Source organism: Lineus longissimus, chromosome 4 (assembly GCF_910592395.1).
Source record: "Lineus longissimus chromosome 4, tnLinLong1.2, whole genome shotgun sequence".
Taxonomy (NCBI): domain Eukaryota; kingdom Metazoa; phylum Nemertea; class Pilidiophora; order Heteronemertea; family Lineidae; genus Lineus; species Lineus longissimus.
In genome coordinates this window covers 3,917,912-3,935,869 of record NC_088311.1, presented here as the reverse complement: position 1 = coordinate 3,935,869, position 17,958 = coordinate 3,917,912, and the positions used below count along the sequence as shown (strand labels likewise).

Sequence of the window (17,958 nt, the reverse complement as noted above, 5' to 3'; positions counted from 1 at the left end):
GCTCTACTGTCTCAGGCTGTGACCATGGCAAATTGGTCTCTTCCTGCTGTCCCAGGTTTTGACTGGTAACCAGGACACTTGCTTCACTTTCTCAGGCTGTGACTATGGCAAATTGGTCACTTCCTACACTCCCAGGTTATAAATTGCAACCAGCACACTCCCTAAGTCTGTACTGCTCCACTGTCTCAGGCTGTGACTATGGCGAATTGGTCTCTTCCTGCAGTTCCAGGTTGTGACTTGCAACCAGGACGCTTCCTAAGCCTGTTCTGCTCCACTGTCTCAGGCTGTGACCATGGCAAATTGGTCACTTCCTACACTCCCAGGTTATGACTTGCAACCAGCACACTCCCTAAGTCTGTACTGCTCCACTGTCTCAGGCTGTGACCATGGCAAATTGGTCTCTTCCTGCAGTCCCAGGTTGTGACTGGTAACCAGGACACTTCCTAAGTCTGTACTGCTCCACTGTCTCAGGCTGTGACTATGGCGAATTGGTCACTTCCTACAGTCCCAGGTTGTGACTTGCAACCAGCACACTCCCTAAGTCTGTACTGCTCCACTGTCTCAGGCTGTGACTATGGCGAATTGGTCCCTTCCTACAGTCCCAGGTTGTGACTTGCAACCATGACACTTCCTAAGCCTGTACCACTCCACTGTGCCTGGTTGTGACATTGAACAGATCAAGACAACTACCAACAACAGAAAATTCGAAATATGGAATGAAATATGCTGAAAACATTTTAAAAAGTGTACCGAAGTGTTTTGAATCTATATGTTTTATTGAAAATTATATCCTACATGTATATACTTGTGTGTAAATGTAAAAAACACAATAATGGAGATCAGCAGACAAACCAGTACACGTGATGACTAGCAGATATGACTACTTTTCATGAACCTAGTGCTCGTGTGGGGTTAGAGCATTGAAAGACTTCTGTAAAATATGGAGATCATCAGACACACACGCGCATGTAATGACTAGCATGATATAAACAGGCTGTCCAGCGGGTGGTATGAGACAATATAGTGACTTGTGCGGACAATAAAATTATGATGCTATAAAAACTATGAAAGAACACAAAAAAAGGTTAAGAAACAGAGACAGAAGAAGCACACATATTTCCGACCGAAAATTCGGAGTGTGACAAGAAAAAAGAAGAGATACAAAACTTTCTTTTAAAATCAATAATGAAAATTGGGGTTCAGAGGGGTGCATCCAAAGTAAAGGAGAAGATACATTCTATTATAAGGCACCTGTCACATACATGTGATTGATCAAGAACGGGAAGCGTGAGTCAATACAGATGTTATACTAGGTCAGTGGAAAGCACTTTATGAAAGTCAACATTATTACCAAATTTGGAGAGTCCTCTTGAGTGCCCACATATCATGCATGAAGCACACACCATCATATAAGAAACATGTATTCCCGGTGTGTCAATCTCTAGCACTGTGTCCAAGTTTTATAAGTCCTGAATCACGCAAATGTGGCAGAATATATTCGAAAACACCATGGCAGTTTTAAAGGTGTATCACCCTCCCATCTTTTGGAAAACTGACTTCTTGAACACCGGCAGATTTGAGTAACGTGTTGATGGCCACATGGTCAGAACCAGCCTTGTCAATATGAGAGAAAATGATCTCCCCACCTGAAATATATTGAAAGGAAAGTTAGATCAAAGACATGATTGAACACACACCAGGGACAAAGCTTACCACATGTAAAGAAAAAGCCGGGGGGGATAAACAGAATATGTGGGATTTCATACTCTGAGAAAGAGAGCTTTGGAGTGACGTCTGATTCACAGCACCATTGTAAAAGTACCTTAAGTTTTAGGAATTTTGATAATATTATTTCAAGGGTTTTGCCTAAACGATCTTGTTCTTGACATGAAGAACGTATTCATTCACATTTGACCTAAGTCATCTCCCCATCCTTACCTGCTTTCACAACAAAAGATCCACCCTGCTGTTTTGGGTTCCCCTGCCAATCCCTCGCTTGCATTGCTCGCCATGTGCTCTTGAGAATCCCTGTCATCAAACCCGACTTAATATGCTTGCTTTCTGAAAATAACACAAAAACAACCATTGAATTATCTGAGTTAGGTCTTTCATTGGACATCTTGTGATAGAACCTGGGAGACTGTTTTAGGCAGCGAACAAGACGTAGCGCCAGTGGTCGAGTCAACTCACTAAAACATCTCTCACAGCGGACATGTTCTCTGAAACCTGAAGACATCAAACATGTTGATATGGTAGTTTGCATCATAGATTGTTGTTGTGCTACCTTCGTACCCACACCAGGTACCAAAACTGACCACACTCTTTGTATGTAATAGTTTTGAGACATTCACTCTGCTGTGGACAAATGTTTTGACACATCTGCTATGTTATTGATGGACACATAAATGTACTTAACGTCTATATCTGATAGCCTACCTTTGATATAACCAATGGTGTTATGTTCTGCATATCCAAGCTTTTTATAGATCACTCTCTCAGGATCACAATAGAGTTCATATTTGTATCCAGTATCATATCTGAATCTCTGTCAATAAGAAAGAAACAAGTTACTTTTATTGACAGAGGTTTGTCTCAAAGGGCTAAAAACAACTGTTGCGTATTATCACCGGGTAGAGCTCCAAAACAGACCTAGCAGAGGCATTCTGGGTAACAAGGAGATGCAGCTAATAAACCTGCTCACTCAAGCTTGACCAGGTGACATTCTTTCTCTTAGCCTATGCTCTGTTTATAGATCTTACTCTCTGGGGAGTATTCCTTGTCCAAGGTGGGACAAACGTTTTTGTATGCCACTATAGTCAGGCACTAATTGGGTTTATATATTCCTAGCTACTCGGGCTCTAGGTGAGCCACAACACTACCGTACCACACTCTGTCTCAAATCTATCATTGTGAAAATGGAGCCACCACTCATTTCCAAAGCCTACCTTTATTGACTCCCATGGAGCACATCCTATCACAACTAACTGAACATCTGCTTTTTGTAATGATTCTTCAGAAACAAGTCTCAAGTCTGAAATATAGAATCAGAATATAGTATTAGTAAAAAAGACTTTCCAATCAAACACTAAGTGCAGAAGACAATATTTCCATTTTCTGTGACAATGACATGTACATGTATATACTGTAAACCCCAAAATATTTGCAGCCAGTTTATTTCACGATTTTTTGAAATGGCAACTTTTGATTCTAGAAAGCCTTTGACCCCACTGGTTTTCATTCGTTGGTAAATCCGCATTAGGCCTACATTACTATTTAAATTCTACTACTTCTTGTCTTTACCTGAAGATGGTTGAAAACACAATACTCCCCCATTACTCAATAGCCTTGCAATTTAGAATGGTGTCTTTATTTGCATATGAGACTCCAAGTAGCTCATGGTCTGTGCTATACCTGGATGGAACGATCCAAATCGCAGGAATTCTTCTTACCTTCCACATAGTCCTTTGCACAGAAACATAAGAAATGCTGCAAAAGATGAAACAAAACTTGAGATGGATGCAGTCACATTGTGCAAATTGCAGATCAGGCAGTCTGTGAGTTGTCCTAACTTCTGCCACATCTTGACCATAGATTAGAAGGTAGGTCCAACTTCTGCCTGATATAATATATAATATAGGTAGTCAAAAAATATGCGGGGGTCCCGGTGATAGTATGCCTACACAGGCATTGCATTTTAATGCATGCCGGGACATGTATGGTTTTAGGCATTATGTCGGTGTTGTGTGTGAAGTAGGCCTATATGACTGCACTACCTAGGCCTACTAAACAATGGTGAATGGGCCGAATATAATAATGGCATATGCTCACCCGAACAAAAATTATGATCGATTTCTTTCGTTTATAAATGTCTCCGAATCGTATTTTGTTGCCCAACTCATCGTGTATGAAATCATCTTCGGTTGCGTCTATTTCAAAGTCTACTTCTGCATTTTCACCACGAGTTATTTTAACATTTTTGACAAGAGTTTCACTTCCTATTTCGTGGTCAGCCATCTTCAAACAAGTTTGGCCACGTGATCAGCAACGAACCTCGACACACAGTCCAACCTGGCAACCTGGTTACGGACGACAAGTGGTACAGCCGTGGTCAAAAGTAAATTGAGCTACCTCCGCCCATACCGCTGAAGAAATACTCAGGTCAATGTGACCTACTTTTCAGGTGTGAGTAGGTCAGGTCATAAAACTCAATGTCAGTTATATCGAGAAACCTTCACTGTGTGATCCTCAAAGGTGCATCATTAATAGATATGATCAAGATTGACTTAGAGCGTATAACATTTTGACCTTGACCTAGTTTCGAAGGTCAGAAAGACACTGCGTAAGTTTCAACGCAATGCACATTGTGGTTTTTGAATGAGATAAAAAAACGCTAGTACACTTGCCGAGATATCGATCAGACTGACGATCGAACAATAGCCATGGTAAGTGGCCTCACGCTAACTTGTTACCATTGTGTGTACAGCGATGCCTTTTATGTGTGAGTAATAGCCGATCAACTTCAGCTTGAAATACAAATATCGGTATAAGACGCGCGTAGTCTGCTTGTCAATACATGATGCCACTAGGCCTAGATCTATATGATACGCGATATCGCTATCGGCGTTGATAAAATAGTTTGTATTTGATATTGCTTGTAGGCCTTTGCACGTATCATCGACTGTGTTTTTAAAATAAACAGGCCACAATAATTTTAGGCTGTCGCAGAAGTATGGTAAGTATGAGGTCTACATCTGATGCACACACTGGCTTGTCACATGACACACACTGATTTGGGTTACAGGGTATGAAAAGAGGAGAATCGCATGCCATATCACGGAATGAGGCCAAGCGGCCGACAGGCTGCGAGTGTAGGTAGGCTTACCTTAGTACAGGTATGGCCGGCCGTGTTTCAGACCGGGGTTTCAGAATAGTGGTTTTAGACGCTGCATGCGTCGTAACCCGCGGCATCAGTATTTAAAGAGAGCGATTTCCGCACTTCATCAGAAAATAACATTCAACCTATGTAATTCGGAGTCGCACTGCGGGATGAAACTGCATTATTCTTTGCATATATTTGTTCTTTGCAGGCTGAACAAATAGAGACAATATTAAAACATGCCGCACGTAGTGTGGGAGAGGGGCCACACTGGGTCGAGAGCACCCAGTCGCTGCTCTATGTAGACATCGCTGATGGTGACATACACCGATGGGACTCCAAGACGAACAACGATGAGAAGGTTACCATGGGTAAGTGTATTGACACGAGCGACTAAAGTCTAGAGTCCCTGGGCAGTCCATTGCGTCGTCGGTCCCAATGAGATCTCCTCAGGGCGAGGGGATGAGGCAGGTCCACTGCGTTCGAAGTGTACTGATAGTCCAACGCACGAGGGACAAGTCGAGTGACGATTCTTTTCAGTATAGGCTAATACTTGCTTTCAGCGAGACATGTCATGTCCAGACTCCGCTTTGCCCCTTGCATTCTTCAGTATTCATGTAATTGTCCAGTTTTCCGTTTCAGGAACTCACGTAGGGTTTGTCATACCACATTCAAATGGAGGCTACGTGGCCGGTGTTGGGAAGAAGATCGTGCACTTCCAATGGGATTCTCCACAACAGGGCAAGGTCATTGCCGAGGTCGACAAGGACCAGCCAATTAACCGGTTCAATGATGCCAAGTGTGATCGCAAAGGAAGACTATTTGCAGGTATCCGCACATTTTCTAGAGAGCTGCAACAGTAACCAAAGACCATAGTTTATTTCCATTATGGAGCTAGTTTTGAATTATTTTTTAACATTAGTACTACTTTGGGTATAATAAAGTTGCATCTTAAAATTCAAGTTATTGAAACAGATGTAGGAAGAATATTCAATGATACAACGCATAATGCAATACCTTACATTAATTTTATCTCCGCGTTTTCAGATGAAGCTACGTATTTCTGTGCCGGTTTAAAAACTGATGATTGAAAGAAACCAAATCCAAGATGGCTGCCAAAGTCAACCATCTTGGATACTAAGAAAATACAGTCGACAGGTGCCGCTAGTTATAATTCATCTTATCTGTTAAAGGGACTATGATGATTGACGATGCACACAGTGACCAGGTCCCAGATTCAGGGAATCTCTATCGTTTGGATGGAGATGGCAGTCTTACCTTGTTGAAGGACAAGGTCTTTATAAGCAATGGGTTGGCTTGGAGTCTCGACAACAAAACGATGTACTACATCGACTCGATGCCGTATCCGTCACGATTATACGCCTTTGACTACGATGTGGACACAGGGAATATAGGTAACTTCACATGAAAAGAAAGACAGCAAAGGGTAAAGAATGTGCCTTTTGGTACACACACTGACATAAATGGCGAGGCATTTACATCAGCGCCAATGAAGTCCAACGTGCATGCATGGGATCCTGCCCGAAACCTGGAACCTGTCTCGCCCGGCGTGGACAATATGTCGGCATGTTGCATTCCAGTTACACTGCACATGAATCCCAACGAAAGTTCTCAAACTTCAAATGATTGTTTTCAGCTAACCAAAGGACTCTTCTGACCTACGACAAGGAAAATGGTATTTTGGATGGGATGACAATGGATTCCGACGGGAATCTTTGGGTTGCTATATTCGGGGCGAGCAAGATCATCCATGTTGATTCAAAAACAGGTAAGATTGACTGTCTGCCTCGTGCTGGACCTACGAAATTCGCGCCTGTGATGGTATCTGGTCAAAATTGGTTATCTTACTGCAACATGTCGAGTTTTAAAAAATCTCCTGTTGTGTGCAATGTTTTTAATCAACCTGCATAAGTGCTGGAAAATAAATTCTTAAATCTCTCCTCTCTTTCAGGGTCCATTCTCCGTGAAGTTGTCCTCCCAGCCAAGAACATTACCTCGTGTTGTTTTGGAGGCAAAAACTATGATGAACTCTATGCTACAAGCTGTGTGTTTGACGGCGGGAACCCAAGAGATATGGACCCACTGGCCGGATCAGTATTTAGAATCAAGGGGCTTGGATGTAAGGGGATGCCACCCAATGATTATGTTGGTCAATAAAGCGACTAGGGAAAGTTAAGTTTCGTAGAGCATTAACGAATTTGTCGGAATGAGCGTGAAAATAGAAATTAAGTTGCCACACGAACATTCTTCTTTGGACTGACACTGACTTATACGGTGGCTGGGAAAGGACATCACATGATCCTTTTTTAACATAATGAAACTTAGTGAAGCTGAAATGTGCTCGGTTCTCGCTTGGTGGGAAAGGACATCACATGCACCGTAGACTTGTTTACGATAATGGAATATTTTGAATGGTCTGATACAATTCTATACCTTTCCCTACATTGTTCGTCAGCAGAGGCAAGACAATTCTCCAATGTCGGTTGGGATTATGGTCAAAGAACATTGAGAAGTAGAGAAACATTTGAAATAGTCGAAAATCAAGATTCTGCACTTGCTATCATTATTTAAAAAACATAGATTTTTTTCGAGGCGGATGTGATTATTGAAAATTTGGCTGATCCACCGTTTTCCTTGACTATAATTCTGATTTTCTCGCTTTCGCTGGTCTGATGATGATAATGATGGCTAATTGTAGGCAGTGTCGGTTGGATAGGATCAAATTCGGAGTAGACGCTACCTAAACTGCAGATAATGGGGTCGCATGAGAATAATTATCTCTCGTCGAAATTTCAGCTTGCCTGTCATGGTTTCACACATGATCACATCCACACCGTACGCACACCAAGGATGACGCGATGTCAAATCGATGGATGCCGTCGAAATCAATCATGTGATCATATTTTTGGCTTCAGGTGGTGATTAAGTTGAAATAAGCTTGCGGCTAGCACACGCGCAGTATCTTTACATGGAAATCGCCAATCTATGATAGCAGTTACGGTCGCTGTATTAGTGTAGACATCAAGACCAAGGTGACGAGTTTGAGTTTGTAAAGGGAACTCCTGCGGTGTGTCAACTCCAAGATTTTCAGATGGTTTTCAGGTGATGACAATAATGGCGGCTCTTGTATAGCGCTTTTTCTCACTGACCAGTGTGTGTACCGAGAGCTTCACAAGAGCTCTCACTATTACAGATCGCCACATGCAGGAAGCCGTCATTTAAGAGCTTACCTGAGCTCGACCCGTTTAAAACATTTTCTGCATTGCATAATTTCCCAACATTTCGTTTCTCAGTTGTATTAATTTGTCAGTTTTGCATTGAAAGTGAAGCCCTAGACTACTCATCCTCGTATACTCCGGTTTTCAATACATCCCACCTATAGTCTAAGTATGCATAATTATATATATCATTTGTATAGTGAGCTATACGAGTGAAAGAAAGGCTGGAATCTTAATTGGATGACAATCGCCATGGAGACGCCCAGTTGACGGAAAGGCAGTCGCGTGCGTGCAAACCATAAAGTACAGTTACGATGAACCAGGAAAATAACACGCCGAGTATTCCTGAAGTAGGGGTCGCTTGGTCCTATGGTGGTGACCGTGACACGTACAACAGTGACCAGAATCTCTTGCGCGTGTTTCGTCAGTTTGTCCAGCAGTTCAGCATTTACTTTACGGCGCTGATTGTCGCGTCGGGCATCTTTGGCAATACTCTATCGGTCATTGTATTCTGGAGGTCAAGACGCAAAGACAAGGTTACGACTTCATATCTGGCTCCAATAGCAGTGTGCGACCTCATAGTTCTGTGCATCGGTTTCAGTGGCTGGCTGGACCAGGCGACATTTGAACTGTCGAACGGAGCTTTTTTCATACCAGAAGCCTATACAGACGGCCACTGCAAATTCCGTCTCTTTCTGTTCTTTGCCTGCGGCTTAATGTCGGCATGGTTCTTGGTAGTGTTTTGTACCGAGCGTTGTATAGCAATAAGAAACCCTTTAAAGGTAACCACTATAATTACACCAGCAAGACGCAGAAATCTGCTCATCTTCGTCGCCATAATCTGTGTTGCCGTCGCAGCATTGCCGCTGCCGTTCTACATACTCGTGCCAAGTGCAGGTCTCTCGGGCGGAATTATATGCATTCCATCCACATCAAGTACCTTAAAATTAGTGTTAGTGGTCACTACAACACTGGTGATTTATATCATTCTACCAATTATATCCCTGGTGGTTCTCAACGCTCTTCTTCTTGAAGGGCTGTCTCGGCCCGAAGACGCATTGGATGACGCGATCAAGAGTGGAAGTGCCAAGAAAAAGATTGGCAGGAAAATCGTTCGTAATTTGATCATCGTGTCCACAGTATTTATTGTAACCATGCTGCCATTTGCCACCGTTGCAACTCTCGTTTACATCGGCGAGTTGACGAACTGGAGGAATTCGTCAGAACAGTTTCGTCAGTTTGTAATAGAATTGTCGGAAGTTGCATTTACATTTCACTACACAAATTACGGCGCAAATTATATTGTATACGTGGCTTCCCTAGATTTCTACCGCACAGAATGCAAACGGTTATTTAGCTGTCGAATTTCGGGTAAAACTTGATATTTTCTGAATGTATTCGGATGATGATCGTCAGCATCGCCATTGCGTTGACTCACTTTATGTCCGTATTGTTCGTAATTTGACGGTAACTTTGGATGAAATGCGTCAGCAGTTTACAGAACAGCAATTAATATTGGGGGGGGGGGGGGGGGGGGGGGTCGTCTGTTAAAATCATGCGGTTGAATCTGACAAAAGCTACTTCTTAAAGGGCAACTCACTTTTGGTCACAGCGGCTTTGGTTTTTCCGAACTACATCCTCAACACTTCACTTTCTTGCCCTCAAATTTAGTCTTTTTACCAAATCACTTATTAATGACAACCTCTCAAACATCCCTCTGTCAGCCATTGAAGTGCCTCTATTTTTAGCAATTTCCAAACTGGTGGCTCGTACAATGTCAATTGACTATGTCATGGGGTGCACACTGGACAATAAGTGTAGGCAAAACGGTAGATTTGTATACCAGCACAATCTATAAATACATTGTATTATTAAAACTGTTTAAAAGGCAATCATTTGCTACATGCTACATGTGACGTTTTCTACTGAATATCGACATCTTGCAACGCATTCCGTGCGTCTGTGGCCAAGTGGATAAAAACGATTTCCATTCGTACACTTTCCTTTTGTATATAGCCTGGTCACTTTGGAAACCATAGGTTACGAATTGACGTGACTACATCTGTGCTAATGTTAACTGATGCGTGTGTTCTTATGTCGGAGTAAGAAATGGAAGCACCACTAGTTTCGGAGCTCCTTATATATGCCATAATTTTCACTAGATACAGTTGGAACGTTGGCGGTAAGTCGTCCTTAAATGGAAAATAAACCAGGCCTTTCTTATCGAACGCAGTGAGGAGGCATAGGTTGACCCTTGTACATTTTTTAACTCGTTGATCAGACAGGATAAGACCTTATCACGGTTTTTATTTAGGAACCATGATTTGCTACTTTCACCAGTCAACACCACACATTTGACTATTCCTTTCCTTTAACAGAGCATTCGCCAATCTTAAAATGCTGATTCGGTGCAGAAAGCATGGTCATGACAAAAGCTGTAGCCAACACCTTTCTACAACACTGCTTTAAATTATCATGTTCCTTTCTATCTAGGCGTCCCTGCCTTCCAAGTCCTGACCGGCTCTGCCTCGGGTAAAGCTGATGATTCTCCCTCTACCTCACCGCCTTGTCCGACCAAATATGTCGCAATCAAGTGTGAAGCGGTTGGACCAACTGACGGCTCCTACATGCTACAGGACGGAAGGTGTCAAGCTAAGAAATCAGGCTCGCCATATGGAACAGTCACTGTAAGTTATACCTCACGATATAACTTATATAGTTCTTCTGAATTTCTTGAAATCGTACATGTATTTGGTCGAATACCGCCAATTTATGCATTAACCGTAGGCCTATGCAGACATGTGAAAGACAGCCATCTCATCGACCGGAAGTACCTGAACAATAACCGTCAAAAAGGAGAACAGTGTCAAAATCGAAAATCAACGGGAAGGATCAAAGTGGTGGACCATGAAAATTCTGATTGACCCCATAACAAAAAGAGGAAAGAAGACTAAATCGAAGATCCTGATGAAAAGGGTTGGTGCTGGATGAATTAGAGGCACTCGGTAAATAGACTGTAAGAAAAACCAAACTTCGAAAATAGCGGTCCACGAACGGTCAGTGACACGGGAACGACGTTGTTGCGTTAGCCTACCGTCATACCTATGATGAGATACTTATCCACAAAAAAATATCAATACGAAATAGTTAAACGATCCCCAAGTGCCTAAAGAAAACTAATTCCAATGCGTTGATTTCTTTGGCACAGAGCCGAATATTCTGCATGTACACCAATGGGAAGGTAAATGCCAGTCACCCCGAACATGTGGGTTACGTGGCCAATCCGACCGCGTCATGTCCAGCTGGAACTGAAGTTTATGGATGCAACCTGCATTCACCGTAAGTCAAACGAGAGAGCAGAATAATGCATTATACTTTACTTTGCAACTCCTGTAATTTAAATAAGAATCAAAAAGGTAGGCCTATAAAATCACTAATAATGTATGGGTTGCGATAGATTTTTTTTTTTTTTAATTATTTATTTTTTGTAAGGAAAAGTCCTTGAAAATCTAAAGATAGTTCTTGACGGTCTAAAGGGCTTTAAGATAGATTTGGCCAAAGGTACATGACAACCAATTCTTCAAGTTTGGAATCAATTCCTTAAACCAATGAATTGGTTGTGAAGACTCATCATGCACGCATTCACGGATGTAAACCTCTTTTCACCCGTGCTATATCTTCCTTACAGATGGAGACCTTCATATCCAAATTCGGCTGTTGCTGCGTCCACGCTTAATGACACCGTTCAGTGCCAGGTGACCAACTGCCAGCGCTGCAGAGTTGGTGCACATTGTTTGTGTGAGACAGTTTGTATATTAGATTTTAGTAATGATGATGCTGCTGAACCAAAACACTCCATCGGTTAGTTCCGAATATTCACTTCACACTATGTCTTCATCTCAAATAGTGCAATATAGAGTGAATTTCGTGAAATTCAAAAATACTTTCCCTTAAACTAATAAAAAGACTAATAATTATAAGGGTATTTCGTTTCATAATGCAAAGTATGGTAGTCTTCTCACGGCAGTGTATGAATATTACAATTGTCTGCGAATGAAATGAAGCTGAAATATGAAACTTAACTGTTGATTTTTACAATACAAACTGACATCTCGTGCTGTGTTACATCTCGTGAAAAATATGTTGATTATTTCCAGCATCTCGAACGCTGAAGGTATACAAGCGTCAAGCGGGAATGAACGGCATTGCTGGAATCAATCTTAAATCCACCGAACCAGCCCACCTCACAGGGATAGAAACAGGAACACAGCTGAAAGAAAATATAGGATTCTTTCAGTGTGCTGCCAGTTGTCGCCAGGAGGCGTCATGTGTTCATATCATATACATTGAAACTGCAAGGCTTTGCTTCTTCAAATTATTATGAATGCACTGACCACGATCCATTTTCCCAATTTTCTACAGGCATGATACAAAAAAGCGATGCCGCGGACCAAACAGTACGCCCATGATTGCCGGCGTAAAAAAGGAATATCTGTGATAGTTGTTATTAGTAAATGGTGGGACTACTTTGTCGATGTGGCCGTTCTTCAAACCATCCTATAGCTAATCCTGAAAGGAACGGAACACCAGAACGAAACTATTCAATCACAAGTCTGGTGGGGACTATACATGCTTCCCGAAATTGGTGGCTTGCATTGGAACTAACTTTTTCCCCCTTGTCCGTCATTAAAGGCATTCAAGTGTGTTGGTCAACCATGACTATCTCCTTTGTCCCTCCACCATAAGGCCTAGTTTCCCCTTATGACATCACTATTTCGGACTCGGCGCCCCATTTCTGGAAAGGTGTATAGCTGGGTTCACTTTAAGCCTGTCACTACAAGGCTTTTTACCGAAGAGTGACATCCCCTGGCGCGTTTCTGATGTTGAAAATACATTGTGTAGATGAATAAAATAGAGTAAATATTCCATCTATTGTGAGTAAATAAATATATACGCATTATATACTCTTAACTTTTTAAGTATAATGTATACTGGCAATCGGTGACAGCTGACCTTATCTTGCAGCATAATTTCAGAAATGATGACAAGATAAAGCTCTCAGTGCACTGATGGAGCCGTACAGCTGTATTTTATGTAACCAGCTCGGTGATGAAAGAAGTATAACGTCCCCCTTGAAGACGTGTCCCGGCGGCCCTATTGTATTGGCATGTAGGCTATACATTTAAGCATGAAACTGAATTTTATACCATGGACACGGAATACCTCGTGCTAGCAGAATTCCGATTGGAGATGTTATTGAGTGTGGAAATGATCGACTGGGCGTTGTATTGGGTCTACGGGCAAATCGTGGGCTGGCTGCCTCACTGAACATTACGGACTCTGCGTATACTTGTCCTGGCCTTGATCTCAGGGCCCGTATTCATAAAGCTATACTTAAGTCCAAGTGGAGCACCTCAAATGCATCTTAAATTTAGGCGGGGTACTTACTTAAAATAAGTCATATTCATAAACATGCTTAAGCCAGGTGGCCAACTCTAATCGAATCTTTTAAAATCTTCCATTTCTTTGACAACATTATTCAGTGATGGAAACTACTGTACAATGTACAGTGGAAGGTTAGTTATAATGGTCTTAATAATGCCATTGAACCTCTAACAAGTATATTATGATACCATAATATTGACCACGAAGGAAGATCATGCCAACAAATTTGGCCAACCTATGCGCCTTGCCTCACTTGCATACTCATCAGGATGTGATCAGCATACATGCTCATTGATTTACATCCTTGGAAATGCACGGCATGCACGGACGAATTTTACTATCACCGCCTAGGAATTACTCTTGACAACACTTGCTGTGCATCTCTAATCAGCGCACGACCAAGACAAGAAGTTGTCAAGACAGAAGGTATGTATGCAGCTCTCATATAATTGTCTCGAGATCAACGTTTTGAATTTGTACCAATCTGGTCGATGTTTCTATGCTAACCGGGGAATAACGCAGCAGAATATATTTGGCAACCGTCCGTTTCCGGCGCACAGCCAAGACAATAAGTTGTCAAGACAGAAGGTATGTATACAGCTCTCATAATTATAATTGTCTCAAGATCAACGTTTTTAATTTGTACTATTCCGGTTGATGTTTCTATGCTGACCGGGGAATAGCGCAGCAAAATATTTGGCAACCGTCCGTTTCCGGCGTTACCAAAAACAACCCCGTCAAAATGTCTGATTCAATCATCTAGCTGTCTATTGCATGGAAACACTGAAATATGGGCAATAACGAACGTTACACCGGGTCATAGGAAAAAGGAGTGTAAACGTGAGCATATCTGTATACATCCAGCATTTTTCACATGAATCATTATGCTAAAATCATTTTTCTCTCAGGATAAAGGCGTTGTATGTCGAAGAAGGGAGCACTTTTTCAAAGGAGTTATCGAGAGACCTACATCTGAGATGCTGCCAAATTCACGGAAACCTGGCAAATCGCCACGCGGGAACCTTGAACCTTTGCAAAAAGTTCGAAAGGCATGTGAAGCGAGGGGGTCTTCAGGAATTGTACGTCTTGGAAAGTAAGTTATAAAACGGGTTCTTTTCCACCAAAAAAAGGTTCGTCGGCCAAAATGACATAGGATTTGAGGGAAGTTCGACGAAAAATAACACAATTCATAATCAACTATTCGAATGAGTGCAGGGCAGGGATGAACCATTTTCATATGGAGTTCATAAACTTTTAATATGCAAATGACTGACTTCAACTCAGACCCTGACTCGTCACATTATTTTAATCACGCGCGGTGTCCAAGTAGTTTGATAAATAATTCAACGACACCACCGATTGCATGTTACTTTCGTCATAAATTCATGCAGAGCATATCAATTAATCATATTCCCAGCTGATATATCTTCTTGTTGCCATGCTGAGGCAATGTTGTTCTACATGCAAGCATGCAGTGTGCACTGTCTTTATTGCTGCCCAAGACGAACGGAAAGTACAGCCTTTCACCAATCTCTTCCATTCAACCATGTTCATAAAGCTGGATGGACGAGACTGAAAGGAAAGCGAGTACCAAAGGTCTGACGATATTGATTAGCGCCACGTCGTGCGTATTAATCATACCCACGATATGGTGATGATGAGAATATGTCTTCTGACATTACACACGTAGTTATATGAAATTAAGACAACTCGCCTCCATCCTTATGAGATTTTTTTTAAATATCTCGGAAATATCAACTTCCTCTATAGGTGTGGTGATTTATATAATCGAGTGTGACTTTCACCTCCTCGCGGTATACCCCACAAAAGGCTCCACGTCAAAAGTAGAGAAATATGTGATCTTATAATAGATCCATGACGTTTTGACCAAATTCTTCACAGCGTCTTGAAGAAAGTAAAAATCACACGATGAACAAATTAACAAAACTATATGCCTACTAAAATGTTTTTTTAAACAGTTCCGGTGTACTATTTATCACACCATCCTGAGGAAATTTAGAATTAGTGTTCGCTTCTCCGGCCTTGCGCGCACGAAATAAACCACTAAAAATATACACACATGTAAATACTTTGCGGCCATTTCCAGTACGTTTCGACTATTTGATGATGATGGGAGTAAGAGCCTCGACTTCAATGAATTCAAGAAAGGTCTTCGTGATTATGGAGTCATGCTGAATGAGGATGAGGAGAGGAGCCTGTACCTAAAGTTTGACAAAGATGGCAGCGGAAAAATGTCATTTGATGAGTTTCTCAACGAGGTCAGGGTAAGTTGGGTGGTGCCAATCGAATCGACGCCTCGCGATTTCGTCATCCTGAACTTCTTGAACGTGGGTGTGTGGGGAGTGTCAAGTTCTTGATTTATTTTTTGTTAATTGTATCAGCGGTGGGTAGGTGCGTGTCTATACTTAGCAGAGAGGATCTTGAATTAAAAAAAACGATTTTAAAGGATTACAAATGATGCGAGATGCAGAATTCGTCACTTTTGATTTGATTATACAACCGGAACTCCCCCCCCCCCCAAATCTGCTATTGGAAAGCCCTGAATCAAGTTTTACAGGGGACTTAGTTCTATCCGAGTCCCCTGGTATTCACCATGCTATACATATTTCAGGGTGAGATCTCCCCCCATCGCCAGGAGCTCATCATGCAAGCCTTTAAACTGATGGATAAGACCAATGACGGTTTCATTACCAAAGATGACCTGAAAGACGTCTACAATGTAAAGAAACATCCCAAATACCTGAACGGTGATTGGACGGAGGAGCAGTGCTTGAATGAATATCTCAAAAGCTTTGAGGCGACTGGTAATGTCGATGGGAAGGTATAGCATCGTTGCTAAAAATCACTGTGTTTGAGAAGGCTCATGCCATTGGCGAATTCACGGTCATGACGCTCCATTAAACTGGGTGGGTGCATTATAGCAGTATTTTCACCTCACCATGGACCGAGGGTACACTGCCGCGTCATATAAGATTTTTCCAATTATTTGAGCAGAATCATGAAAAGTATTTTCGAGCAATTCAAGTTTGAAAACTCAACACTTCCTTTTTTTAGTCCATAGGTTATGCGGTTGGATGGGAACATGTCGATCAGTTGTTCCTGACTCAATGTAAAAATATTGGAATAAGGCACGCGAAAACGTCGATTTCTCAGCACTGTTTTATTTTCCAGATCACGTTTGATGAATGGAAGAACTACTACGCAGGAGTGAGCGCATCGATAGACAACGACCCCTACTTCGATCTCATGATGAGGAAGTCGTACAAGGGTCTCGAAGATAAGGCACCCCGGCACTGAGCAACTCATTGTCTCTGGTCCACGTATAGAAGAGCGAAAGCGAGGACTTGTATACTCGTCCAAAAGCAAAAGGAAAAGCTTTTCTTTAAAAATATCAAATATCGCCATCTTCTCTTAATAGATTAGTCATAGATCATCCACGACCGACGACTTCTTCACTGAGTCATAATAATATTGTGATATTTCGTGTGCTGGCTCGCTGCACGCTAGAATATACCACGTCACGGTATATAGCTCTATAAAACTGCTGCCCATCCCATGCAGGCAGGCAGGGGAGTTATCGGCACAATATACCCACTAATCAACCCCCCCCCCCCGATCGAGGTTCAAATACGGGGATGTGACGCGCAACCCTTGGGGAACTTTTCGGTTCGACATGTCTTGGTTGTTCTCCACGAAGTTTCACTGCTGTGAAATCAGAGGACCCCACGCGCGGAGGACCTTCTTTTTTAGAACCTTGGGAGAGATCTTGTGCACTGCAGTCTGTACGAATAGCACTTGCGCTCACATTCATGTGGGATCATTGACTTGCGAATTACCACATTTGGCAATGTGATAGGCCTACATATATGAGCATGAGTACACGACCGGTGTAACATCTGTGGTTGTTCCCCATGTGTCAGTGTTTCCAAACAATAGGCAGCTAGAGAGACCACGACTTTTCAATAGGGGGGACACACAGAAAATCTTGTCAATCTATTTTTGAGCGTTCCCAAACAATGAGGGGAAACACTCAAAAACAGAAACACTCAAAAACATTACACCGGGCTTCTTTCTTCGAGGATTCGAATTGCTTTACGGGCAGCCCCCCCCCCTTGCTTGGAAAACCAAGGCGAAGTACATAAACATGTACAATGCGCATATCATAATCAATATTGGGATTCAGACATGACCGCTGATTCTCATGTGAGGAAAAGTTGTATATCAATCCATGCATACCTGTTAATGGATTATAAAGACCAGTAATTAATAAAACAATACTGGATTATTCTTTTATACTTTAATTATCTTTCGAAATTCTGTAACATGAAACACATATACATGTTCTAAAATAGTTATTCTGTCACAAGCTGCATGCAT

General features: G+C 42.0%; 5 protein-coding genes across 6 annotated transcripts; 4 read left to right on the top strand and 1 right to left on the bottom strand.

Annotated features, from left to right (window-relative positions):
* Positions 1–768: 768 nt before the first annotated feature.
* Positions 769–4,014, bottom strand: LOC135487204 (peroxiredoxin-like 2C). Its single transcript, XM_064770696.1, has 6 exons — positions 3,829–4,014; positions 3,450–3,486; positions 2,946–3,031; positions 2,437–2,545; positions 1,939–2,061; positions 769–1,646 (listed from the first exon to the last, which is right to left on the bottom strand). The coding sequence occupies exons 1-6, from the start codon at positions 4,012–4,014 to the stop codon at positions 1,519–1,521; spliced, it is 669 nt and encodes a 222-aa protein (XP_064626766.1). The 3' UTR covers positions 769–1,518.
* A 633-nt stretch (positions 4,015–4,647) lies between these two features.
* LOC135487199 (regucalcin-like) lies at positions 4,648–8,284 on the top strand. 2 transcript variants are annotated; one of them, XM_064770690.1, is made up of 6 exons: positions 4,648–4,732; positions 5,088–5,247; positions 5,519–5,704; positions 6,070–6,291; positions 6,534–6,665; positions 6,849–8,284. In XM_064770690.1, the coding sequence occupies exons 1-6, from the start codon at positions 4,730–4,732 to the stop codon at positions 7,052–7,054; spliced, it is 909 nt and encodes a 302-aa protein (XP_064626760.1). In that variant the 5' UTR covers positions 4,648–4,729; the 3' UTR covers positions 7,055–8,284. The 2 variants fall into 2 exon arrangements, with proteins under 2 accessions (XP_064626760.1, XP_064626759.1); XM_064770689.1 differs by lacking the exon at positions 4,648–4,732 and adding an exon at positions 4,797–4,868.
* Positions 8,285–8,380: 96 nt separating this feature from the next.
* On the top strand, positions 8,381–9,616 carry LOC135487193 (cysteinyl leukotriene receptor 1-like). The gene has a single exon (XM_064770681.1). The coding sequence runs from the start codon at positions 8,430–8,432 to the stop codon at positions 9,495–9,497; it is 1,068 nt and encodes a 355-aa protein (XP_064626751.1). The 5' UTR covers positions 8,381–8,429; the 3' UTR covers positions 9,498–9,616.
* A 54-nt stretch (positions 9,617–9,670) lies between these two features.
* On the top strand, positions 9,671–13,075 carry LOC135487203 (uncharacterized). Its single transcript, XM_064770695.1, has 5 exons — positions 9,671–10,297; positions 10,609–10,802; positions 11,324–11,454; positions 11,804–11,913; positions 12,273–13,075. The coding sequence occupies exons 1-5, from the start codon at positions 10,225–10,227 to the stop codon at positions 12,497–12,499; spliced, it is 735 nt and encodes a 244-aa protein (XP_064626765.1). The 5' UTR covers positions 9,671–10,224; the 3' UTR covers positions 12,500–13,075.
* Positions 13,076–13,947: 872 nt separating this feature from the next.
* On the top strand, positions 13,948–17,641 carry LOC135487202 (calcyphosin-like protein). Its single transcript, XM_064770694.1, has 5 exons — positions 13,948–14,148; positions 14,469–14,653; positions 15,668–15,845; positions 16,193–16,402; positions 16,753–17,641. Exons 1-5 carry the CDS (start codon positions 13,993–13,995, stop codon positions 16,876–16,878), a joined length of 855 nt encoding a protein of 284 aa, XP_064626764.1. The 5' UTR covers positions 13,948–13,992; the 3' UTR covers positions 16,879–17,641.
* The last annotated feature ends 317 nt before the right edge of the window (positions 17,642–17,958 follow it).